The sequence below is a fragment of the Mirounga angustirostris genome, unplaced genomic scaffold (assembly GCF_029215605.1).
Source record: "Mirounga angustirostris isolate CCGP_5_RB_7025 unplaced genomic scaffold, mMirAng1.0.hap1 SCAF_3, whole genome shotgun sequence".
Taxonomy (NCBI): domain Eukaryota; kingdom Metazoa; phylum Chordata; class Mammalia; order Carnivora; family Phocidae; genus Mirounga; species Mirounga angustirostris.
In genome coordinates this window covers 60,835,029-60,861,061 of record NW_026991711.1, presented here as the reverse complement: position 1 = coordinate 60,861,061, position 26,033 = coordinate 60,835,029, and the positions used below count along the sequence as shown (strand labels likewise).

At 45.3% G+C, this 26,033-nt stretch overlaps 1 protein-coding gene across 2 annotated transcripts in view; it reads right to left on the bottom strand.

The window, feature by feature from the left end:
• Positions 1-2,126: 2,126 nt before the first annotated feature.
• Positions 2,127-26,033, bottom strand: part of WDFY2 (WD repeat and FYVE domain containing 2) — a 175,738-nt gene continuing 151,831 nt past the window's right edge. For both annotated transcript variants that reach the window (XM_045869383.3, XM_064586142.1), the window contains exons 8-12: positions 17,099-17,204; positions 13,124-13,225; positions 12,147-12,277; positions 9,988-10,096; positions 2,127-8,713 (exon numbers count right to left, since the gene is read on the bottom strand). In XM_045869383.3, the coding sequence (XP_045725339.1) occupies positions 8,684-8,713; positions 9,988-10,096; positions 12,147-12,277; positions 13,124-13,225; positions 17,099-17,204 (478 nt within the window). In that variant the 3' untranslated portion in view covers positions 2,127-8,683. The remainder of the gene's footprint in view (positions 8,714-9,987; positions 10,097-12,146; positions 12,278-13,123; positions 13,226-17,098; positions 17,205-26,033) is intronic.

Genomic DNA, 26,033 nt, shown 5'->3' with positions numbered 1-26,033 from the left:
GGAGAACAGAGGTCTTCAGGTTGTGAACCCTGTCATCAGAGTCCTGGGCAAGGCCAGGCCCCGAGGGCCCTGGGTAAAGGTGATCCCCCGGGAGGTGAAAGGTCATCTGGGAAGCTGACCGAACCCCAGGGAATGGGATCTGTCCAAAGCAGCACTGGAAAGCGAGTTAGCCGTGACTCTGCTTTTCTATTTCTGGTGGCCGTTATCTGTTAAGGTTTTCTTCTCTAGCTGGGCCGAGTCCCGAGGGACAAGCTCTGGGAGAGGAGGTGGGCTGGGAGGAGAGGGCACCAGAGAACACTTGACCTCGGGCGAAGCCAGGGTCTTCTCTCTGGATCTTGGTCCATCATGGACAACCACCCTCACTGAGCTGTTATGAGGCTCTGGTGACCCGGTGGCGGTGAGGGTGGTCGCCCCTCCCCTGGCTACCACCTGCCAGTTCCTGAACACATCGCACTCCCACCCACCGCAGGCCCCACCCCACCCCACCCCTGTCTGGAGACGCTCCCTCGGCCCCTGCACAGGGTCTGAGTCAGTCACACTCCGCTTGACTCCTGTTCTCCCCTGCTCGGTCTCCTGTAGCACGTCAGGACCCTCACCCGTGGGGACCCTTGTGGGCAGGGGCGGCCCCTCACGCCCGTGGGGGCCCTGGGCGGGTGTCAGTGACCTGACTGATCTAGGGCCCTGGCGGCCACAGGCACAGGCCAGTCGGGGAGCTGCCCTTCTCACAGCCGCGTTCCCCTCGCTGTTAGATCGGGACCCCGTTCCACATACTTGCCTCTTGCTAGGACAGCCTCGTCACCAGCTGAAGAGGAGGAATTGACAGAAATCCCGGGAGAGCGGCTCAGAGTAAGCAAGCCAGGCCGGGCCAGCTCGGGGCCAGAGAAGGTATGGACCAAGGGCCAGTGAGCAGACGTCACTTCTACTCCCTCCTAGAGATGCCACTGTAGCTCCGAGGAACTTCGGTGACTGGGAACTTTTACTTTAAAATAAGGATGACCGGGGCCAGGAACAAGCCAACCTTCATCTTCTGTGGCAGGCTTTTTTTTTTCCTCCTGTATGAATCTCTCCTTTATTTGAGAATGTGGTTTTCTTAAAAATTCCGTGTTCAAGATCACCCCACACTGTTGGTCTGAGGGAAGCAGGGTCGGAGGAGGGAGATGTGCGAACAGGCTGTGCACATCTGTCCTCCAGGGGAGGGCCCCACGCTGCCTTTGTCGTGCGTCCCGTGTGGCCCTAGGCTCAGAGCAGGATTATGGGACAGTGCATATTTACATAAACAAATTACATCTGCTTAAGATTAGGAGTGGCTTCGATAATGCACCTGGCATTCTAGTGCTAGTTTGAAAAAACTTCTAAATTATACCACTTTACCTCCTAATGACTGCAAAGTTGTAGCAAAATCAACCAGATTTAGGACTATCTACATACATTCCTGGTGTTCAGAGCGGAACAACCCTCACTCATCATCCATAGTGGAGGAAAAGGCAGATGGGCGGTTCCTCAGAGGCACTCAGACCCAGGCTGTCAGCCAAGGAGCCCCAAGGAAGGGGTTTTTCTGGGTGCGTCTGCCCGGAAAGGGCAGTGAGCATCGGCTCCATTTGACTGCATCCCTTCTTTTCTGAGAAAGTGGGGCCTCTGGAGTGGGGGCTGGGGGTGGGCTGTGTTGGCACAAAGGGACTGGGGGAGAGGGGCCACTAGTCACAGGGGCCATGGTTTGAAGGGCACCCCAGCTCCCCCACTCACTGGCTGTTCAATGCCGTGCAAGCCACTGTTTTCTTCTCACATGTTTTCCTATCTGTAAAATGGGCTTCCTGAGTTTTCAGAGAGGCTTTTCCTAGCTGTATTTGCCCTGAAGTCCTTTCTCCTCAGTTGGAAAGTTTATTAACTACGGTTAGAGCAGACTTACGTGAAAGAGCAAGAAAATAAATAGGACTACGTGGCCACAGCCCATTTGCTGTGCACAGAGTCCGGGGCAAATGGTGGCTCACCAGCCTGCGGTTCTCCCTGGGGTCTAGACAGGTGCGGGAGCAGCCCAGAGACTTACCTTCCCTCACCCGGGTAACACCAAAGCAGGACTGTTGGGGTGTATGTGTTTCAGCCTGATGACAACAATGATGGGACAAAAGTTGCAGGAAGGTTTCCACAGAGATTTATTTTAAACCGTGGAGGCAACTTTGCATTGAGAGTCTTACATTGGTAATGGCCACAGGCATGGTTCGGTTAGAGGTAACACAGTGAGAACGTGAGCAGAGTTTAAAAACATTCACAACATCCAGCAGCATTGAACGCAGAACCGGACACAGGCATTTTAACATTGTTAAGAAATTCTTGCTCAGTCCCACCTGCTCAGTCAGGAAGTCAATGTCAAAGTCTCCAGTGGCAGAGAGCATGGCGATGCCAGAAGGGTTCTGCTAGAACCGCATCTGAGAAATCTGTTCCTGCTTCAGGCTCATGACATCCTCAACCTGACCCCTTGGGGAATCTCATTTCAAAAAGAAAGAAAAAGATATCCGTGAAGTAACATGCCTGCTGCAGCCAGGTTCTACAGGGGCCCCAGACGGACGGCGTGCAGCATGGAAGAGTCCGTTGCCCTGGTTAGGGACAGCGGTAGGTAGGCAGGCACGAACAGGGGGCGAGCACCTTCCCCGTTGTCTAGTTAATAACAGTTTTTGTACTTTTCATATAAAGATTTTCTTTTGCGAAATGACAGTACATGAAAATAAGTCATTTAAAAGGCAAGGCAAATGGCGTCCAACACAAATACAGGACGAGTACCGTGGTTACCAGTGACACAAGTGTTTGGTCTAGACTTCATACAGATGGATGCTACGGACCTAAGGCTGCCATCTATTCAAATGGGAGGAAAAAACGTGCATGTAAATGAAATAACGCTTTGCAAACCATTTTCCCTTTTTGAATTAGAGTTCACCCTCTTCTGATTCCCAGAGAACCAGGAGAAAAAAATATCAAGGTCAGATTCTCAATCTAACCTTTAAACCAACCTGTGGTTCTCTGCCACTTTCTCTCCCAAGGAAGTCAGCTACCGTTTTTGAGTCACAAAGGGGAACATTTTGAGGTATCTTATTTTTTAGTGAGATGGTACCATGATCAACTTCCACCTTCATCATCTTTTCCAGACCTCTCGATGGAAAAATGCAGAGAGCCATTTCCTTGATAGGACAGAAGACAAAGACCTCCCGATACTATACTCCCACCTGTCGGAGTAAAGTCAGCCATTAGTCCAACAATAAACATTCATGGAATCACAGGATCGCAAGACCGGAAGGGGTCTCAAGAACGAGCATCCAATCCAGTCCCTCCTCCAGGCTTCAGCCGCCCGCCCCCGTCTCTGACAAGGGACTCTCTACTGTGTGTTCCAACATTCCCTGGTGTGCGAAACGCAAAGGAGGAATCCCACTCCAATTTTGGACAGATCATATTCTTAGGGACTGCTTTTGTGTGTTAGGCCTAAATAGGCTTCTCAGTGGAAAGGATCATGTTTAAAGGCAAAATTACAAACTAAAACCCCCAAGGGGTGGTATGTATGTAATTCTCGGTTGTGAAGTTGAGCTGAAGTTGAAAAATGAACATGGATATTCCTGAATTAAGTTACGGACACAGGACACTTGGGCAGCGAAAGAAAAAGGCAAATGGATGGAATGGCAAGAACCAGAAAGTGCCAAGCCTCGTGGGGAGGTGGGGGGGGTGGTGCTGGGACGCCCCTGCTGGGCAGAGTCAGGTGTCAGAGGGGGCGCTGCCTGAGCCCTTCTCACGGCCTCTGACCTGTGGGAATGTTCCCTTCCAGGTGGCGAGAGGCACTACGGTGAGGACTTAGCACGTTTCCCACACTGCACTGAGAAGACCCATGACTTGCAGGAACAATTCAGACCAGCGGGGAAATGGAGGGCGGCCGCCAACGGGCTTGGCTCTGCATACACCTGTGATGCTGCAGTTGTCTAGAACAGTCTCCTACCACCCGGCATGGTCTTTCCTTTGTCAAAGGGGAGCAGCTGAGCCTGGCCCACCTGTGTCATAAGGGAATTAGCTTGTGCCTTCTCCCAGGCCAAGTCCACGCATGTGGTGGCCTCCAGCACCACCTCACGGCCTCCGGGGCGGGGCCGTGCCTCCAGAAAGTTAAAAAATTAGCTGCCATGGGTCATTTTAAGATAACCATCCCAGGTCTTTCTAAAGGAAAAAAACAAAAAGCTTAGATACTGGCCTCAGTCAGCTGCAGGAAAACCTGACTCTCAAACGCTGAGTGAAGCTCTCATGGTGCTCCGTGTACTGCTTCCCTCTGAGGTCACGGGGAACCCCACACAGCCCCCCCCCAAACCCTCCCCCCTGGACTGCAGCCGAGCACCTGATACCCTCTGGCAACTCCAAACCACTTGTGGCCTCTGTGCACCAGGCTGATGCCAGATCGTAGGCCTGTTTCTGTCTCAGCAGCCTGCACATCATTTCCCTACTGGACTCACTCCAACTGCACCTTTAACCCTCCGCTCAGAGGTCCTTCTGCTGGGGGGCGGGCACCCTGTGCACAACCCCTGGGGTGGGCCCCCGCACACTTCTATCACAGAACGGACCGCATGGGACTGACATGACCCATCCACTCCCTCGAGTGGCCTCTGCCCAGGCCAGGGAATGGGCCCCGGCCCCCCACGGCCTAGTTCAGAGCCTGGCTTGCAGCAGGCGCTCTACAAATGGCTGAAATGGGCTACACTCTCGAGGATCATCTAAGAGAACTCCGTGTTTAAAATGGACTTAATTTCTGTGTTTCCCAATCAACTTAATAGATATCCCCTGTCGGTTAAAATTTACCATTGTTTTAAAGGAGAGAAAAAGACTGTTTGGCAAAGTGCTTTCTTTTACTTTAAAATACGTATCTTAGTGAATGAGATCACTTATATATGATTAAACTATGAAAAAGCAAAATCAAAGGAATCTCATTTAATGAATATTTATGTCCAGTAACTTTGGTACATAGTTTAGAGCTATCCCTTTACTTAAAAGTCAATCTCCAGGCTTTAAAAAGGGATTAATGTTAAGCAAAAATAAATTATGCTTTTTAAAAATGAATCTCAAACCATGAAAAGGTGATGTTTCCTAAGAAAGGCAATGGCTGTAGACTCAGACTCACTCAAGGCCGGCCTTCAGACAACAGGGGAGATGAATTTTCAATGCCCTCAGATTTCCACCTGGATTTGTTGCTGGGGAGGGGTCCTTGAGGAAGAGTGTAGGAAGGAGCTTATGCTGATCAAGACCTGCAAGAATTGCCTCACTGCATAGTACCCACCCCCTCAGAAACAGGGCTGGGGCCAACAGAAGTGTCAGATTCACCCATAAGAGGATCAGGTCTGGTTCCTGAGAGCTGCCTAGAGGTCATTCCTCCTAGTCATGCCATTAGTAGTTAATGCCCAAAAGCAAGTGTCCCTGGAAAATTCTTTAAAACTTTTAGATTCTCTTGTTGACACCTTAGCTATATATCCGACTGCCTGGGATGACCAAATGTTTTCTGCTTGGAACATTCTAGATCTCTGAAGATCCCTTCCAGTTTTGTGATTCTATGATTCCTTGAATAACTGAAACATCAAATGAGAAATACATCATTGATTGACATCATATAAAAAGACATGCAATTCCAAGTACTTAATGTAAAACCACCTTTGCTACTGTGGACACAAACCCAGACCATGAAAGGTTCCAGTAACATTTCTTTGGAGAAACCAAGAGCATGTGATTGGTTTTATCCTACCAAATGCATAACAAAAGTCTGTGCATGAGATGTGCAGTCCTGCCACTTTCCCGACATGACCACGTTAGGCATTCCTTGCCAGAACTGCTGAAGTAACAGAGCAAAAATATACGTAAAGTGCAATTCCAAGAGGGCAAAACAAGAACTATGACAGGAGAAAAGACAAGTGCTGGCGTCAGCTTTCACTCCTAATGAGTGAAGCCACTGCCCCATAAAATGCTGGGAAGACACCCAACACCAGCATCTCTCTCTCCATGAGTTACAAAAAATGGTGGAGACACTCATCGCAAAACTCAAGAATTCACAGTATCACAAACACACACCGTTGGTTTGCTAAATACTTCTTAACAAATTCAAGCACCCACGCACATAAGGAGAAAGAAAAGGGCAGAGAGGGGGAGACTATGATCTATCTGTGGTTTTTGATCGGGACTCTCATCCCCAATGAGGTGGCAAGTGGTGTCAACCTCTGAGTGGCTCTGAGTGGCTCTGCGGGCTGGGGATGAGCCACGCCGGGAGGGAGACGGCTGCAGTGAAGTGCGAGGTTGCAGCCCAGAGTAACCGCGGTGGACACTCGTGACCCAGCAGGGACAATCCGCCTCCCCAGTGGGGTGCGAGCTCCTCTGGACCTAACTCAGAGCCCATCAGCCTCGCTGGGCACTGATCTACTGCTTCCCTGACACCGTCCTCCCTCTCTGCATACGGGCCACGCTCCGAAATTCGGGAAGGGAGAACACAGCGATTCGTTCTATTACTCGTTTCCAACACATGGTTCTCTATTATGTACAACTTAGTACATGGCTCCAAGTTCCAGGAGTAAACTATAAAATAGATATTTGAGTATTTTGAATTTCATTCCCTTTTTAAAGCTCTCTCACAATCATGCAGACAAGACTCAGCTTAATTCTAACAGCTTCGACTGATGGCAACCAAGAGTAGCGTGGAAGGGGACAGCGAAGTGACAAGTGGAAACCGCTTCTGTGCGTGCGTGCATGTGTGTACACGCGTGTCCAACCTTAGAGTGTGGTCACATGAGCTCGTCTGATGTCTCAGATGACGGCCGCCATGTGCCAGGGCTGCACGGGGCACACCCACCGCTCCTGCTTCCCACGGCTGTGGCGACAGAGCCGTCCCTAGGAAGAAGCCCCGCCCTGGGAGCACGCGGGTCAGGGGTCTTCAGAGAATGGGAGTATGGCAGCCGAGGATGGAGGGTAGTACTCTTCCCGGTTGGAAAGAAAAGTAATTAATAGTCGTGAGGGGGAAAAAACAGCTTCCCCCCCCCAAAAAAAAGAAAAAAAAAAGAAGGAAGGAAAGAAAGAAAGAAAGAAAGAAAGATAGATAGATAGATAGATAGATAGATAGATAGATAGATAGATAGATATAGGGAGCATTTCAAACACCACCAACAAAAACCTGTCAAATCAGAAGGGAGCAAGATAATGAGGACGGCTTGGATAGCGAAGGGCAAGTAATTGGCCTGTTTCTCTGCAAGGCTTCATTGAACCTGGTGATCCTCAAGAGACTCGGTGGTCCCCCGACGCCCCTGACAGGTGAGGGTGAATGAGGTGGGATGTGTAAAGGGCACATAACGGGGCAGGCTCACGGCACATGCTGGCTGCCAACAGGTGAAAATAAAATTTCTAAAAAGGACTCAACATTTGAGCCACTACACACAAGAATATTTCACTTTATCAAGTTTGACTGGATTCCCTTAAAATTAGAGTTCTTCGGGTTCATTTTCTAAAGCCCTCTTTTTTCTTTTCTTTCTTGTTTTCTTGTTTTCTTTTAACATTCCCAACCGGAACACAGTATAAGCTGTAGGACTCGGTACCTTTTATGTCTCAGATCACACAGTTTTAGTATGAAAGTGTGCAAAGTGTTCTGCTAAAATACACGAAGATAAAAATCTTTAAATATCTAGTTTTTCAAGGGGAAGAAAATACAGATGGTGAGGAGTAGAGCAGGATTCAATCTTGCAGGAAGGAGCACATTCAAATTCAGAGGTGATGTCGCGTGGACAAACACATCTTAAAGACACTTTTTTCTGAAGGACATGGGGTCTGGGTTTTTTTTGTTTTGTTGCGTTTGTTTTCAATACTGTAAATGAGGAAGAGCTATGTGAATCACACGAAAACATCAAAGGCTCAGAAGGCTCCAACTGAAGGAGAAATGACCCAGGCACTGAGAGTCGGAGCTCTGAGTTACAATCATCGCTTCTGGGACGACAGTGGTCGGGAGCAGCTTTCTCACAGCACAGACAGAACACTGAGCGAGGCAGAAGCACAAGGTCGCGTCTACTCGGCTGAACAGGAATGCGTTAGACATTCCAAACGGATTACTCTTCAGGTGATATTCAAGAAGTCAGTCGGAAAACCCACACGAATGGTTTCCCGAACCTCTCAGTCGAAGAGGAGGTCTGTGAAAGCAGAAACACTGAGAATAAAGAGTGTCAATATAAACACATACACGGGCGAACATGAAGCGGAGGGGAGGTGACAGAGAGGGAGGGAAAAGGACGCCGACCACAGAACATGCCCACGTGAAGGAAACATGGAAAGGACTTTATAACGACCAAAAATACCCCCAACAGATGCCTTCCTCATCTCTCTAACACACAGAGCAACAACGAAAAGGAAGTGAGAAACACATACAAATTAAACACCCCACACAGAGTTTTCAGTATGCTCAAAACAATGTAGCACAGCCAGAGTGTAGAAACCATTTGTTAAAAAAAACATATCTTCTTTTCTATTGTATGAACAGGTTGAAAGAGTCTCCTTGCCGGTGTCCACTCACTAGCTCCCATGCCAACTCAGCCCGGCTCGCGAGCTTCTCTCGGACTCTCACGCGTCTGCTGACAGCCCCAGTAATAAAGTGGATTCCAACAACCGTTTCTTGAGTAAATGCTATCTGTCTGCGCCTGGGGTGTCCTCAAGACACGACTGGGGTCATATCCCATAACTGCGGAAAGGAAGAGAAAATGCAGGATGAACTGAAATTCCATTGCGTTGAGTGAGGATCAACAGTCCTCGTCATTGAATACAAGTGAACTTTTTAATTTGCCAAGCAACTCAGTACTACACTAACATGATTTCTACATCTATAAAATGGTATTTTGCCATGAAAATGTTTGACACAGACTTCAAAACCACGGCCGTGGGCGCCTGGGTGGCTCAGTCGGTTAAGCGACTGCCTTCGGCTCAGGTCATGATCCCGGAGTCCCGGGATCGAGTCCCGCATCGGGCTCCCTGCTCAGCAGGGGGTCTGCTTCTCCCTCTGACCCTCCTCCCTCTCATGCTCTCTGTCTCTCATTCTCTCTCTCTCTCAAATAAATAAATAAATAAATCTTAAAAAAACCCCAACCAAACAAACAAAAAAAACCAAACCACGGCCGTGGGGAATTCTCATTCGGCTAGTGCAGAATCTGACAGATCAGGTTCCCTCTGGGGCAAGGGAACGAACATCTATCAGGCCCCCAGTGGGCCCCTGGGACGCGCTGTGTCCCTTCCAGATCTTCTCTCATCCAGTCTTCCAAACAGTCTTCCAAGATGTCCCATTTTTCAAAAAGAAAGGAACCGAGGCTCCCAGAGTTCGCTTTAAACTTGCTCCAAGTCCCAGGGGCCTAGTGGCTTCGAAGGGGCTTATTTTAACCACCGCATCCTGCTGCTGCCTCCAAGAAGGGACCAGAGCGGCTGGGGTGACAGCGCTCAGTGTGCGGGGCGAGCCCGTGGTGCGGCTGTGGCCCCTCCTGTCCAGGGCCTCTGCTGGGGCACCAGATAAACTCAGCATAGTCCTCAGGCCCTGGAGGAATGCTTCTGGATTAACTGATCTCCTGGGGAAAAGGTCTTGTTTATAACTTGCTGGCTTATTCGAGTCCTTCCTTTCACTCAATGCTCAGCTCAAGCCCCCCTTCCTTCCTGAAGCCATCTCCAATAGCCCCATCTCCCTCTACGGAGCTCTCAAGGTAATTCTTGCCTGTATCACTCTTTTGGCTGCTGAATACGGGACCTATTATTAACCATCAAAAAGAGTACGTCCCCAGCAGGCGACGTGTTCCCTGAAGCCAAGAGCCATGTCTCGGCGTGTGCAGGCAGGGCCCTCCTGCACATGGTAGGTTCTCAAAAATGCTCACTGCTGAGAGTAACCTTGTGAGCAGACCTCACACAGTCTTGGGGCTCCTGTATATTGGCATAGGACCAAAGATGGAAAGCTTCTAAAAGAAGATGGCGTCCTACCTTAATAACCTTGTCCGTTCCAGAAGTCAGTAACCATCCTCGGGTTGCATCAAAATGCACATGCACAATGTTATGTTTGCTGTCGTGGAAGGTCGCTGTGGGTGCACGTCTGGAAGGAGCAAAGTAAGTTTCCAAGAGTGAAAAGCGGTGACACATGAATGAAGGAGAGATCTAAGGTGTCATGAAGCTCTAACGGGCAGCCAAATGACTAAGACAAGTGCTTCACTTTAAAACTGCTCCTCATATCTACCTTTATTCCCTGGGAACCTGTTAATGATTTTTTAAAAAAGATTTATTTATTTGAAAGAGACAGAGAGCGTGCACAAACAGGAGGGCTAGAGGGTAAGGGAGAGAGAATCTTAAGCAGGCTCTATGCTGAGCTTGGAGCCCGACCCAATCCCCCAACCGTGAGATCACAGGCTGAGCCAAAACCAAGAGTCCCGGACACATAACCGACTGAGCCACCCTGGCAGCTTTTTAAAAGGTGAAAGGATTCTTATCTTCTCCAAAATGGGAAAGAGATGATGACATTTCCCAAAGTCTTATGGATTACTTGTTGCTCTGATAGAGCCTATGAAAATCTCATCTATGCCTCTGACAAATCTTAAAACAAACACCTCAGTGCTTCTGCTAGGTCTGATCTCAGAAGGACCTGCTGGTATAATAGTCTACCTGTGCCTATTAAAAAAAAAAAAAAAAGTACACCTGTTACAAAGCCTAAGATACCATTCTAATTGAAGGGTTACCCATTCTTTCTCCTCGTTTTCCTGGTATAACTGCAGGTTTAGTTTTTCTATGGTATTCTAACACTTCAACAAGTAAAACAATCTATAAACAAACATTTTTATTTGTTTTGTATTTTTTAATCTATGCATTGTTTTAGTAAGAAGGCTTGTCGACTGCTTAGGTGATCTAGAGGCAATGCAAAAAAGGCAGAAGAAACAACGACATGTGGAGGGGGACAGGGACATGGGGAAGGAGACAGCTGGTCTGTCATCAGGCTTCAAGGGCACCCACTCCTCAGCAGTGGGCTCTCTGAAGACAGTTTTACCTGTAGCTAGGTCTACGGGACAGTCTTCAGTATCCTAAGATAATCACTTAAAATATTTAGAATTCAAGATTTAGGCTTAATGTGCAGCTGCTTAGGCTCTCTGGGTCTGTGTCTTTATCTATAAAATGAATAATTAATTTAGAGTATCTCTAAAGTCTCTTGCAGCTCTTAATTGAAAAGAACTCTCTAATTTCATCACATATGATGAGTGGAAAATAATCAATGAACATAAATGCTTACTGATGCAAGGGCATCTTAATTTATATTTGATATGGATAAAGAAGAATGAAAAAAAACACATACATTAGGGTTATCCATAAGAGAATACTTAATTGCCACGACTTTCCTTTAAATGCTGACTTCCTCTGGTGCATCTGAAATACGTTCCTATTTACATGCTGTTTTAAGACACCCGTCTAGTACTTAAAATGATTCTACTGTATACAAGGTGGGGGAGTAGGTGGGGGAGAATCGGGCAGATGAGTTTCCTAGGAAACCCTGCTGTCATTCATTAAAAGGGGAACCTATTGCAGATCATTCTGCTTCTCTCTGGGGCAGTCTGCAATGAGCGGCACTGAAGAGATAACACAGAAGTGCCCTTACACCCCCCCCCCCAAAAGCACAGGGACGTGCAGTAACCTAAGGTCCTGGATTATCGGGCAAGACCACCAAGCAAGACTGAGTCGCTGGACAACTAGTGGTACTGGCCTCTTAGATAAAAAGCGACTCAGCTCTTCCGGAGAAAATGCAGCCTCTGGAGCCCATGGGCTGATTGAGCTCCTGTAAAATGACCAGTTTGGGCTAGAAAATGAAGCCTGGGTTCCTGCACTCCGGAGTGACTCTCAAGGAAATAAAGGGCTGGCAGGGCTGGCTGAAGAACCCCTGCTGGCAGGGCACCTGCCCCTGGGGTGGGGAAGAGCACAGAAGACATGAGTTCTTGATGCGGACTCTCCTTTCCTATCTCACGAGAGCGCGCGGATGTCCTGGCAGAACGGAGGGCTCTGCGCCCGGGCCACGGTCTGTATTGGCAACCAGCAGGAACGAGGGCGCTGGTGGTCACGGCTGCGGTGCCGGGTCACCTTCTCCCCTTAGCCCAGCTGGAACTCACTCTTCATCGGTGATGGCCTCGTGGCAGCTGTCACAGACCCTCACTTCAAACTCGAAGCCCATCAGAGGGATGGAGGAGCGCTTGGAGCTGCACTTGCCGCAGACGGCCTTCCCACACTTTCGGCAGTGGTGCTGGAGGCGGAGAGAGCACAGGCTTGCTGGGGCTCCCGCAACCCGGCCCCGCCACGTCCCCGCCACGTCGGCGCGGCCGTGGCCAACAGCATCCGGCTGAGGATGCTGAACGAGAGCGCCCAGGAAACGGACGAACACGCCAGCTGCGTTCTCTTTTTGGGCTCTTTGTTCAAATGGAGAACCGCTGGAAACACATCTGTTTGTGTCACCACACCCACCCCCTACCCCCACCTCCCGACCACAGCCCCCCCTCCGCCCATCCTAGGTCCTTCCCAGCTACGGTTAGCATAAACTCGAGGACCACCTGGTGGATGAAGGACCGTGTGAATGCAATCCAGTTCAATCTACTGTCTACACTTTGGCCATGCTCAACTAGGTGACTAACACGGATTTCCTTGAGGAGGACCAAACCCAACCATGAATCGGACTGAAAATGCTGTATGATTACAAGTAGCTCTAAATGACTAAAACTAGGATGGCAAGAGAGAAAGTGAAATTATTAAGAAGAAATAAATACCTCTTATATAATTCTACGGTTTGGTCCCACTATGAGCTAAGCATGATCCCTCTAATTTTAAGGTGTATTTCCGTAGATGCCACTAGAATTCTAAAATCGTATCTTAACTACTTGAAACAAGTCACTACAGAAACTGAGTCCAGGAGGAATGAGCTGCAGTAGGTAAGGGACTACTTGAATGTGCATTCTCAGAGTGGCTCCAGGGTAGCGCCTGAACCCCCCCCCCCACTGCCCCCCGCACACCCCCTGCCCGGGGGTGCTAGTTCTAGGCTCACAGGTGAAGCTGTTTCCTCTCTATTCCATTTTGATGAGGGATCCATATCACCCACCTGTCTTAGGCCAATCTTCTTATTGTCCCACATTTGCTTGAAGTTCCAGAAGAAAGGCTGATTACACTTTTGGCAGGAATCACTGTCCAACCATTCAGGAGTCTGGTGAAATAAAGCACACAACAGGTCACAATGCGACACAGTGAGGACAAAGGAGCCATTAACAGTGATGAAACTTACAGAATCAAGACGTGTTTCTAGGAAACGGAGGTGTGAATTCTCAGTCATTTACATCTACTGAATGCCTATGGTATCTCGAGCCCTGGGGATGTAGTGATGATAAAAAGAATCTCTCCCGTCATGGGGCTTATAATTTATGAGGGAAGACTAAACAAGACAATATTATTAATATCAATTATTTAAGTAAGAGGAAGTGTAAAGGCCCGAGGAGTAGAAGCAGCGCGCCGGGCGGGGGGGGTGGGGGGCGGCTGGGGCCAGGTCACTCGCACAGGGTTCTGACGGCCATGTTGACTTTATCTCATATTCTCGGATCACATGCAATTAGATTTGCTCTGGCTATACAGAGTTATGTGTAACTGCACAGTCCACATGTGCACAGCTACCTGCACTGGAGGATACAACCTGACCGCAGTGGGTGCCCAGGAAAGCTGCCTGTCCACCCTCCGCTCACGGCAGGGCCCAGCAAGCCTGGAGACTCTGTGCCTTGCCTCATGGAACACACGCTATTCTGCCTTTATTCACTACTGCCCAACTTCATCATGAGTACTCGAAACAATGTCAACTGGGTTTAAAAGATATGTTAAGCTTAAAGCTATTCTTTAGCAAATCTTTACAGATTATGCATACAGTGATTCTACATCTGTTTCTAGAGTTCCACGTTCAACTCTGTACATTTATCATTTGGATGAGGGACAGATCTCTTTCCACATATCACTGAACCTAAGGAACCTGGAAAAATATATCCAAACCCGGGGTTTCTCAGAAGTGAGTTGCAGAGAACTCCATTTTGACTCACAGGACACTTACTATAAAAGAAGCCTGAGATCAAACAAGTTTGAGAAATGTGGCAAACAATGTCCTGTCCCCTCTCTCTACAAGATTTTTTCTTGTAGCTTTTTTCTGCTGATGTAATCCTTTTCTGAAGAAGCCCTATTACAGAACAGACTTGGGGATTTAGCCTATTCTCCTACCTACAAGCAGAAATGAACCTAAAGCTACACATTGTCTCAAAAAAGAAAAGTAAGAAGGTGACATTTGAAGAGTTCCAATTCTTGGTCTGTTTATTTTATTAAAACCAAAGAGTTCTTAAGAAGTAAGCTTTGATTTGCTTTGTAATTTTCAAGTTCTAATCAGTTTAAAGACTGATCTAACAAAATGTATAATACAGTTTTCAGGAAAAACATTTTATCCCTAAAAGACTTATCTATGTTGTGATTTTTCAAAACACTTACGATGCAGGAAAATCAGGAGGATTTACAAAAAATTGTCACACACACTACTATATCTTTTATAAGGAAACATGCAGGGTCAGGACGTATATCAAATACATTGTAGTGGGTATCTATGAAGAGGGAAATGGGAGTAAGGAACAGGAAAAGGGGAAAAAAACCCCAGCATGTGTAGTATGATTCCATTTTTTTGTCAAAAAAAAAAAACAAAAAAACAACAACCTGAAAAACAAACCCTGTGCATGTGTTTTTGCAGAGAAAACTGTAAGGAAGGATGTTACCGGTGATATTCCTGGGGTGGTGGTATTATTATGAGCAATTTTTTTTTCTTTTTTTTTTTAAAGATTTTATTTATTTATTTATTTGACAGAGAGATAGAGAGCACAAGTAGGCAGAGAAGCAGGCAGAGGGAGAGGGAGAAGCAGACTCCCCACTGAGCAGGGAGCCCGACGTGGGGCTCGATCCCAGGACCCCGGGATCATGACCCGAGCCGAAGGCAGCCGCTTAACCGACTGAGCCATTGACATGTTTTCTATTTGTTAAGGGGTACTCTGTAACTTCTCTACAAAGAACATGTTTATCCATACTTCTAAAAAAGGATACAATTTTTGCAAAAATGGATTTCGTTAACAGTAGAAACACCTTTAGCCTATGAGATGTGGGCTCAGCCACTCCGCCTTCCATCTGCCCCCCAACGCCACCCCCATGGCCAAGCTATCATCTCTGATGCTTCTACTGCTCAGGAGCACCAGGACACAGGGCGCGACTTCTCTCGTTCACCTGTCTTTCCTCGTGGTGTTCCCTGTGCCCCTCAGAGCATAGCCAGGCCCGAACAATCTTTCAGCGCCTACGTCCTTCCACAAAGTCTCTGCTGAGAACGTTAGCCGACAATGGTAACGCCCCTTCCTAAATGCCCAGCACTAATGTTCCATCCTACAGCAACTGTAATCGCATCATTTTTACCATGTAATAGTTTTCTGAAGTCTTCTCCCAAATATTTTTTTCTTCCAGAAAGCCTACCAGCGCAGGGACTGCTTCCTTACATGTCTCTGGCCTCTTGAGGTAAGCACTGCACAGCACTGGCCATGACCCCCAGAAGCCCCACGATACATCTCAGGGGATTTAGGTTTATAAAATATGACACTTGAAAAAAAAAAAAATGGCTGGGACCCTCTCTACTCACTGGGGCTCTGAATCACCCGAAGATTCAAGATAGTCAACAAGTTGCAAGTGCCCCTGTATCTGCATGTCAAAGGGCATAATTTAAGCAAGATGGCTCAAAGGACTGCCCATCAACCAACTGGGTTCATCTCTGGAAAGCACATCATTATCCTCCTTTGGGCCTCTGTCCATCAAGGCTGGAGTCTGCGTGCACCCAGGGAAGAGAGCCTGGCGGCTCCCCCTCTGCTGGTCTGGTCAGTTAGGCCTGGGAAGAAGTGGGGACAGACGAGGTGTGACCTCCCTCGCCCAGAGCAGGCTGTCGTGCAGGATCTGCAGTCTCATGGCTGTACCAATTTCCCTGCCTTTATACTGAAGGGGCCAAGTGGTACTTTCAAAAGCAATATTCTACAATTCCCCACTTCCTAACAGTAATGATCATTTTAATTAGTTACTAATAGAACTCCCACGGATTTATGGTTTGAGCAAGTCAGGCTTTAATCTTCTTAAGCATTTAATTACTGCCATTTGAAAGGCATTACATGGTAGATAATAGCAACTACTCTCTTGAAATGAGACTGGGGTGAGGGCATGGAAAGAAGGTGGGAAATTGCTTTTGTCTTTTTAAAGTGTTGCTTTTCTAATTCTTGCATCCTGCAAGGAAATACATTAGATGAATATACACCGTCAAAGGGAAAGTTCACCCAGCATAATTCTAGGGAAATGAGAATATGGCTAACTTCAAAGTTCTTGTCAAGGGGATATTTAGTAAACATGTCCGTTGATAAGATGCTTAAAGATGAAAAAAGAAAACTCATAAAAACAGAAGGCCAGAAGAAAACTTAAATGTATTCTTAAAAATGACGGTGTATATATTTGCATCTGGAGAACTGTTTAGAGCATGATTATAAAGAAGCACAAATAAACAATTAGTTATTTCTGATATTTCTATTAATATCAAGCTAAGGACTCTTACTTCACCAAATACCATTTCTCACACATTAGTCACCATTCCCTGGCTAACATAAAAGACGCGAGCGAGTCTTCTGTGTTCCTGGGGCACTTCAAGGGATAATGGTCTGAAAACAGATGGTTCCCTCTTTTCTCACCTGGACTTTGGTTGTGAATGGAGCAACAGATTCAAAGTCTAAACAGCTTCATCTCAGTCGAAATTCTTATGAAATCACTACTACATGAATGTTACACGCCAATTTGGAAGGAGTAAAAAAAAAAAAAAGGAATTTCCTTTTCTACTAGAATCTTTGATTCTCTGACATAACAGGTCTTATTTCACATTTAATCATAGGAGAAATAAGAAATGAGGCTGAGGCGTTTTTCAGCCCAGCCAGAACTGCAGAGTCCAGCCCAGCAGCCCCGGAGTGGCCCCGTGACCTGCCACGACACCTACCTCCTGCCTCTCCACGTCCATGTTCCAGACCACGATCCCACCATCACCACCACAGGAGATGAGCTGCCGCGTGTGCTGCGCATAGGAAAGGGCCTGGACTTTGTCACTGCAAAAGCAAGCCAGGGTCAGTGACAGGTCTGGAGAGCAAGGCGAAAGCCCTACAGGCAGGACGCCCAGCAAAGTCAATCGATGCGCATACTCCCCCTTGAGCCCCAAGTACAGATCTTAGAAATCAGATGGAATCAGAATGTTTACTTAAGATGCTGAGGCCTCAGGAAGAGAGGGTCTTTGTCAGTTACCGACACTTGAGGAGAAAAGCTGATTGTTGAACTACTTGTAACATGGGACTGGCTCCTTCCTCAATCGATTAATTAAATAAAACCTGTGGTACATGGTCATGCCGTATTTGTTCAAAAGTCATGATTTTACTTTTTTTTTTTTTTTAAAAAGGATCCCACTGCACTGACCTGCCAGAGCCAGGTAAATTGTGTCGGTTGAGGTGTGGAGTACATCATGGTGGCTTAAGCCCAGGCGCCATTTCTTGGCTTCCAGGGTGAAGCCAAAGAAGCAACAGACTTGAGTTTTGCTGACTCTCTATTTTCTCTGGTTTTCATTCCCTCTCTACTCATTTTGTGCTTTATTTTTCTTTCCAGTTCATACATGGCTGACGAAGTATTCCCTCTTGGGGGCAGCCACCATGGAGCGTCCAGTTCTACGGTCTGACAACGTGGGGATCACTAACAAAAGGTTACAGACATTATTTTCCGCTGGGTGAGGGAACAGGAAATAGGGCTTCTTGGTTGTTTCTGTTTGAATATTTTTCTATTTCGAGCTCAAGTCAATTAAGAATTCTATGCCCACTGGGGAGAACCGTCCCTTGCAATCTGGACTGGTGATTTGTGTGCTTTCGTGTTTCCTTCTGACCTGTGGCTGAAGTTGTGGGACCGAAGCTGTTAAAACTCTGTGTGTCTGTGACTACAGTTCAGTAAGGCCTTTCCCTCTCATGTCTGGAGCACTAGCCTATTGCCAGAGGGCATCAGTAAATTAGATTACAGTATTCTTTCTTTCTAATTAAAAAAAATTTTTTTTTTAGATTATAGTACTTTTTAGATTATAAGAACTTGTTCTGTTTGGCTTTTAAAGATAAACAAGTGCTTATATAAACTGAATTTTCATAAACTTAATGGAAAAAAGAAAATTGAGCCCCTAAGACTTGAAATTTACTAGACTTAAAAATCCTTTTACAAAAACTACTAACTCAGTAACATTTTAAGAATCTAGGTTCACAGAATTGAGGTGAACTCTTTGGCAAGTGAGACGAGTGTGATAAATTTTAAAACACAGCTATGTCTTTCTCTGATTCATCAGTGTTAAGTATGAGCAAGTGTACATCTTACTTTACTTGGGTTCATTTCTTCTAAATATATACAGGATAACCAGTCAAATAAGCTAATATTATGCCTATGTAATGCTATATATGAAAAATATAAATTTGTGTTCAACTCAACTAATTGTTTTGATAAACTTTTCATATAAATAGCAATTATATTTTATAGCACATCAACTTAAAGATAATCCCTAAGATCTTTAGGTAACTTAAAACGGATTACTATACATAGAGCTAATTGATAAATAATCACTGGATACCCACTTAGATAATTTCTAAATAGGTCAGAATACTGAAACTTTGATTACAAAGTATAATATTAAGTTTATATATGTTTGCTTCTCACTTTTTATTATAGAGAGGCTATAACTTAGGTGAGTCACATCCATGAACATGTTCATTTTTGCCACCTTAAGGAGACGTAAGAGTGGTGTATATTGCAGGAGAAATTTCTGTTGTGTGTGTTCATGAGCTTTGCTCATCTGCTAAAATGCTTGTATGTGACAGTTCTCAATTATCCACATCCTCCCTCCTCCCAATTTTCTCCATGAAATATAAGTTAGTTACTCTGGTTAATTATTATAATTAAAATGGGTGGTTGAGATTATGCCAGGGGGCAATGATGGAAACAAGATACAACTATGTATGGGCTTTTGTTTTTAACAGAGAAAATAGAGTAGCTGTGTCTTTTTTTTTTAGATTTTATTTATTTATTTGACAGAGAGAGACACAGCGAAGAGAGGGAACACAAGCAGGGGGAGTGGGAGAGGGAGAAGCGGGCTTCCCGCAGGGCAGGGAGCCCAATGCGGGGCTCGATCCCAGGACCCTGGGATCATGACCTGAGCCGAAGGCAGACGCTTAACGACTGAGCCACCCAGGTGCCCCGGGTAGTTGTGTCTTAAAAGCAATGGTTCTCGAACTTTTTCGTCTAGGATCCCTTTACACTCTTAAAACTATTTTGAGAAGACATCAAAGAGCTTTGGTTTAAATAAGAAATTACCAATATTTATTGTATTTGAGATCAAAACTGAGAATTAAAAAAAGTATCGATTCATTTGAAAATAGCAATAATGAATCCTTCTATTTTAATATAGATAACACAGATTTGGTGAAAATTAACTACATTTCCCAAGGTGACAAATTTTGATGACAAAAATGGCATTAACATCTGCAAGTCTTTCTAATGTCTGGCTTAATAGAAGAGAGCCCGATAGATACTCATCTCTTTCTGTATTTGTTCCGATAACCACTCATCATGCATCTTCTGGAAAACTCCATTGTACATTTGTGAGAGACTATGGATGAGAAAGGCACTTCTTCTAAAGTAAAGTATAAATTTGTTCCAGAATATGAGAGAGAAAAATGAAGGACAAAACTTGGAAAGTGAATTTTATTTGCTTTGGTTTATAATACTCAAGTCTGAAAAAAGAGCTATAAAATGCATTAAAATCTTGGCACAGTTCCCTCAGTTTTGATGACTTCCTTCCTTGCCTTACTGATTAATGCCTTTGACTACAATGCAAAAGGATATTCTTTACCTTCTATAAAATCTGCCTCGCTAGCAAAGATTCTGTGTGTCACCACATTATTTTCAGAGCTTTATGTTGACTTGGTTAAAGTCCCAAAAACATCTTTGACAACTCATGATTTTGCCTTCCTAGGCCGTACCCTATATTTTGAAAAAATAAAATAAAAACTTTAGGATACTTCCTACACCTACAACTATCTTTGAGATTCCCTAGAGGGATCCTTGAGAATTGTAAAGATGTACTCCTCTGCCTTATAAAAAGAGAGATGCTATAAATAACTATATGTGTTTGCTGTGTTGCTATTTTAAGAGTTTCACTGGAAGAGTCATCAGATCAGAAGAGGTGCTCGGCCTTCCCTAGGTCAAGTCAGTTTAGATAAAATTTTATTAATGTAAGTATTTCTGAAGTTGCATATTTTATGGGAGGACCCTGGAGGTTTATTGGAGCACTCATTGTCTCTAATATGCTTTCCCCTCCAGGGAAATACTGATCAAAACTCTCAGGAGATAGTTATGTAGGCTATCTCAATAGAGAATTTTATTCTCCTGCATTATGATTACTATTTGTCACAGTAAAAAAAACTAACCATTGAAGTCTTCATAATCTATAGATAATTTCTGTTTTACTCTGATGCTTGCCTGAGGGCTTTGCTATAAGCTACAGGCCAGAAAGGACAATCTTAAGAGTTTCACGGAAAAGGACTATATGTACCAGGTATTTTTAAATATTGATATTTCAAAAGAAGAGACTCTTGGGCAAAGGCTACAAAGCTGACATTGCTTAGGTAATTTTTAAGCTGTGCTAGTGGACTGAGTCAGGATTTCCGTGGATTTCTGGACTCTTTTTAGTCTGGATGCAGACAGCTTCATGAATGCAGACTGCTAAACCAAGAACTAGCAGAACAAGAACTAGTTGCACAAGACCGGATGAACTGAAGAGGGACATTTTACTGTGGTTATTTGTCTGGAATACTGCTGATGTTGTTTTAATGTTCTATTTTCTGGATATGGGAGGGTGCTTTTTCTCCTACTTTTTATCCTATTTCTAACCTACAATCTTGTAAACTCTGCTTTTACAAGCTAAAGAGAAACATTTAAAAATGACGTCTAGTTTTCAATGATTCCCCCAGAATTCAAAAAGTATTACTGAATCCCCTTAATTTTAATGGCAAATAGTTATTTCATAGGTTCAGTTAGCATCTATCCACAGGATATAGTTGGGCAACCAACCGAGTCCTTACCTAGAATGTCATATTAGAGAATAATGCTCATTCAGATATGACTAGCCGCTTAAACTTACGCAGTGGCTACAAAGCCCTCCTAAGAAAACTGGCCCTAGTACCTGGTTTGCAGGGTCCTGGTCTTACAGGTGGTAAGGAAACTACCAGGCCAGAAACCTGGCAAATGCTGGAAACTTCAAGGAATTCAACCAACGTGTAAGTACTACAGGTGACATATGGCGGAGAATATTGGGCTTGGTTTCCTAGTCTTGGTATAGCAAATAACAGAGGCTTTGAAAAGCCCAATCCAGGACTCCTTATGCACAGTTCCAGGCAGACGTTAATTCTGTGGGCTCGACGGTTGTTTAATAATACTCTACAGCTCTCTACTTGCAAAGCAAACCGGGAAGACCCATATGGTTAATTAACACTCTCACAGCATGATGTTAATAATTAGGCCAGCCCTTAGGAGGCCAACCTTCTTCTGTGATCAAGAATAATCTCTGAGATTATCATGATTACAGGAGCGGACAGGGGAAGAACTGTGAAAGAATGACATGGGCAAAAAGAAAGTACTGGCATCTTCAGTGGAGGATGTGTTATCAGGCACACCTTTCTGGGTTATCTGATTCTATAGGGGCCTGCATCTTGCAGCACCTTTAACTGCGCTACTTTATAACTCTGTAAACGTTAACCTGGTATTATGGCAAATGAATCTTTCCAGTGAAGATGCAACGAGTCTCCATGCCCCGCCCCTCCCATGGAGGAAGCCATTTGTGAACCTACCTACAAATTCATTTCCGTTCTCCCCTGCCGATGCATACGTCTGCTCTTTGGATTTTCCTTTGAACTGGCTGTAACATCTTAAAAGTTCCTTTATTAATTAATGACTGATATAAAATCTTTGACAGGTACTCGTTAAAAAGAGAGTCTGTTGTTTTCCAACTCTCTTGGTTGTTATTTCACCCGTCTTAAAGTATGGAGCGCCACTGTTCTGACATTCAAGGGCAAGAAGGAAAATCTATCTAGTCGACTCGTAACCCTGTGATTTGAACTGCATTTCATTTGTTAAGGTGTCTTGATACACATCAGTGATCTTGTAAACCCAAAATAAGCTACAGAAGGAAATGCTTTGCCACTCATACCTGGCAGCAACATTCAGCAACAAATACATAATTTATGGGACTCCAATACTGTTAATAATATTCCAACACAGAAGGGTGGAAGACCGTGACGAATGCTGGATTCCAAGCTTTGTAATAAAGCTGCTCAGGGACTTCTTGATTTAAGGGTTCACAACGTAACCACCTTGCAGCTAAACACGAGGTGAGGGAACATCTCCAGGTTCACAGATTAAGGGTTATAAAGAATAAAAGATACCTTCTTCTTACATTCATATTTCATCTGACATCAGTGTAGCATTTCCACTAGAAAGCAGTTCAAAACTGGTCATTATTTCCCAGCTGAGAGCTCCACGTATTGCACAGCAAATGCTCTCACCAGCGCTCAAAACCCTCACTTTTCACAACGACCAGAATCTGCCATCTCCAAAGACTACACTTACTAGGGAAGGCCTCATTTCCTTTCTCACCAGCCCTAGAGGGAACATATGTCTTATTAGGCCTAGCTACATGGTCTGGGGGGGCCTGATGATGAATGAAAATACAAGGCCCCTTGCTAAAAATGTCCTAATAATGACAAGACGGTGACAGTACAACATTAGCCCAAGCATGGGGCCCTGTGGGACTGCACGGGTCGCATGCCCAGCGGGCCGGTCCTGTGCCTGACGCTTGCTTGGGAAAAAGGGTAGAGAAGCCTTTCTTCTTTTTATAGAAACCGATTTTCAGACATAAGCTAACATCTGCCCAAATGTCAACTTAGGCCCTCTTCTGCCTCCTAAGAGTAGGGGGGAGCCTAAATGTATAGGAGCTTTCATCTTTTTGATGAAAAGCCCTAGGTGACTTGGGGAAAATCTAATCAGTTAGGCATCTGCTACCAGAGCACTCGCTCTCTTAGATTCAGAACTCCCATATTCATAAACCTCCCAGAGCTCCAAGGACCAGAAAAGGCTCATGAATAATCCACACACGTGAGGTCTCCTGGATAACTGATACCTGGGGTCATCCCACACCAAGGGGACCCTGGAAGGATTTCCCTCCTCAGGGACCCTGCCTAGGAGCACTCGTTCGAGATCAGCAACATTTGGTTGTTTTACTGGCTAAGGTGGAAGTTCAGATTAGCCACTTCTGTCCACTTGCCATTTCCTGAAAACACTGTAATGAGTTCATGCAGCTCTGTTTGGGGTAACCTCCTGATCCTGAGAACTATGAGAACCTATTCATCTCCTAAGACCCAAATCAAGAGTGACTCCCTCCACAGAAGCCTCCCATTTTTTTGTCACACTGGCATACTGTCCTAACTTTACCCCATTCTCATGCATCCAGCTTGTTCCATCTAGTCCGTGACTGTTTTCACAGTCCCCTTTGTATCCAGAGTGCCTACTACAAAGTCTGGTATATAGATGGAGCTCAGTAAACAGCTGCTGAATGTCTTATAGAAGGAGTAAGTACACGTGGCAATATTTCCATTGAAAATGCTATATTCAGAGAGAAATACGACTCCTATCCAAAAGCTTGATTTTCAAATTACTGTAATTTCTGTTATCAAGAATAATTTCAACAACCGGCACTTACTAGCCCTTACTCTTCTGCTGATTTTTTAAAAAGATTTTATTTATTTGAGACAGAGAGAGAGAACGCGCGCACAAGTGGAGAGGAGGGTCAGAGGGAGAGGGAGAGGGAGAGGGAGAAGGAGAATCCCTACTGAGCAGGGAGCCTGATGTGGGGCTCGATCCCAGGATCCCAAGATCATGACCTAAGCCAAAGGCAGATGCTTAACTGATTGAGCCACCCAGGCGCCCTTCTTCTGATTATTTTATATACATTCTATCATTTATGGTTTTTGACAATCTTTGAGGGTTTCTCCTTCCAGTATTATCCTTACTTTAGAGATAAGAAACCTGAGGATCAGAGAGATGAAGAATCCTGTCAAGGCCTACATGGCCATTAGCAGAAGGGCTGGCTCAAACACAGCCTGGCCTGGCTCAGAGGCCAGCGATTAATGACCACGCAGTACGCCATCTCCCCCTTGATAAGGTTCTCCCCTCTATGAAAACCCTCACTGCTAATTCTTTGATCTATTATGCATTTAGCTCAATTAGAAATGGAAAAGACATCTCTTCCCCTGGATCCTAATAATTCTCTAGTGCTACAATGACAAATGCTCCTAAATCTGAGATTTGCAAAGAGAAAAAGCTTGCTCTCCTTGACCCTTGCTCTCCTTTCCCAAACCCAGGAGAGTATGAATGTGAGAATTCTACTTCCTTTCCTAACTTTACACGCAATTTGCCTGATAAAGAGGGAAAGGTCCAAATTCTACCGATGGATATTTATTTACAAATAGCCCCTTTCTTTACCAAAAGGCTTCGAAGATGCTTGTAACAAAAGTCTTACATATGCTAAGAGTCAGAAGAGAAAAACCAAGAGCTGGGACTGTGAAAAATACAGAGGCCCTGTGTGACAACAGCCCGGGCAGTGACCACATCCCATGTCACCTACGGAATCCCAGTATTGGTGGAAGGTTCCATCCCAAGAAACGGCTCAGATCTTTACCTGTGCTTTAAGTCAAGTTACCATTAAATTAAATTGCCACAAGTCTTAGAAGCCTAAGAAAAATACTGTTAGAAAGGAAAAGTATGGTCATAAAGTTGGTCATGAAATGATAGGTATTATCTAAGAGTAAAAAAGGATCTAAAAAGCCCAAGTATCATTATTAGATTTGACATGGGCATGGGACAATAAATGTCTAGGTTTATGCTTCCATAATATCCAACCAGCTGGTAATGGATACTTCAGAAACATAACTGGTCCCTAAAACTAGAACCTTTTCTATGCCTTTCCTTTCACAGAGCTAGCACATAATCATGTTCCACTTGCTGCAGGGAATAAAAACACTAAAATATGTCAAATGCAGATAAAATTGTATAGAAGTATACTTTCTTAGCTTTTTTTCCCTTGAACTTGGAGACATGTTAGTTACTCTAGTGCTAAAGCTCTCTCTGCTTTGATGGGATTTTTATATACCAAATCAAATTACTTGCAAAACTGTCATATTTCTGCTGCTGAAGGATGGAATGAAGCCACAGAACCTAGGACAGAAGACCTGGGGAGCTGTCCCTCCACATCATGCTTGGATATTCCCACCAGAGGGGAAGGCAGTCTCCCCACCCCTCTGCGTCTTTGGTCTGGTTGGCTCTGCCCAGTTCCCAAGCTCACCAATTCGGTGCCCGATCTGGAACTCTAACCACCTGCAGTCACCCTGGGGGGAAGGTGGGAAAATGAAGAATTGTAGGACAGCAAGGGACAGCCGTGGGCCCCAAGAAGAAACTCTTTGGCCTCTAAAGTATAAAGACAAAAGAGATCATGGCGGGGGGGGTGGGGGCGGCACGCACCTGGGTGGCTCAGTCGTTAAGTGCCTGCCTTCGGCTCAGGTCATGATCCCAGGGTCCTGGGATCGAGCCCCGCATCGGCCTCCCTGCTCCGCCGGGAAGCCTGCTTCTCCCTCTCCCACTCCCCCTGCTTGTGTTTCCTCTCTCACTGTGTGTCTCTCTGTCAAATAAATAAAATCTTTAAAAAAAAAAAAAATCATGGAGCACTGAGGGGACCATCTGTTAGTCAATGTTCGCTTCAGTACCCCCAGTACCTAGCACAGTGCAGGATACAAAGAAGGCTCTAAGGAGCT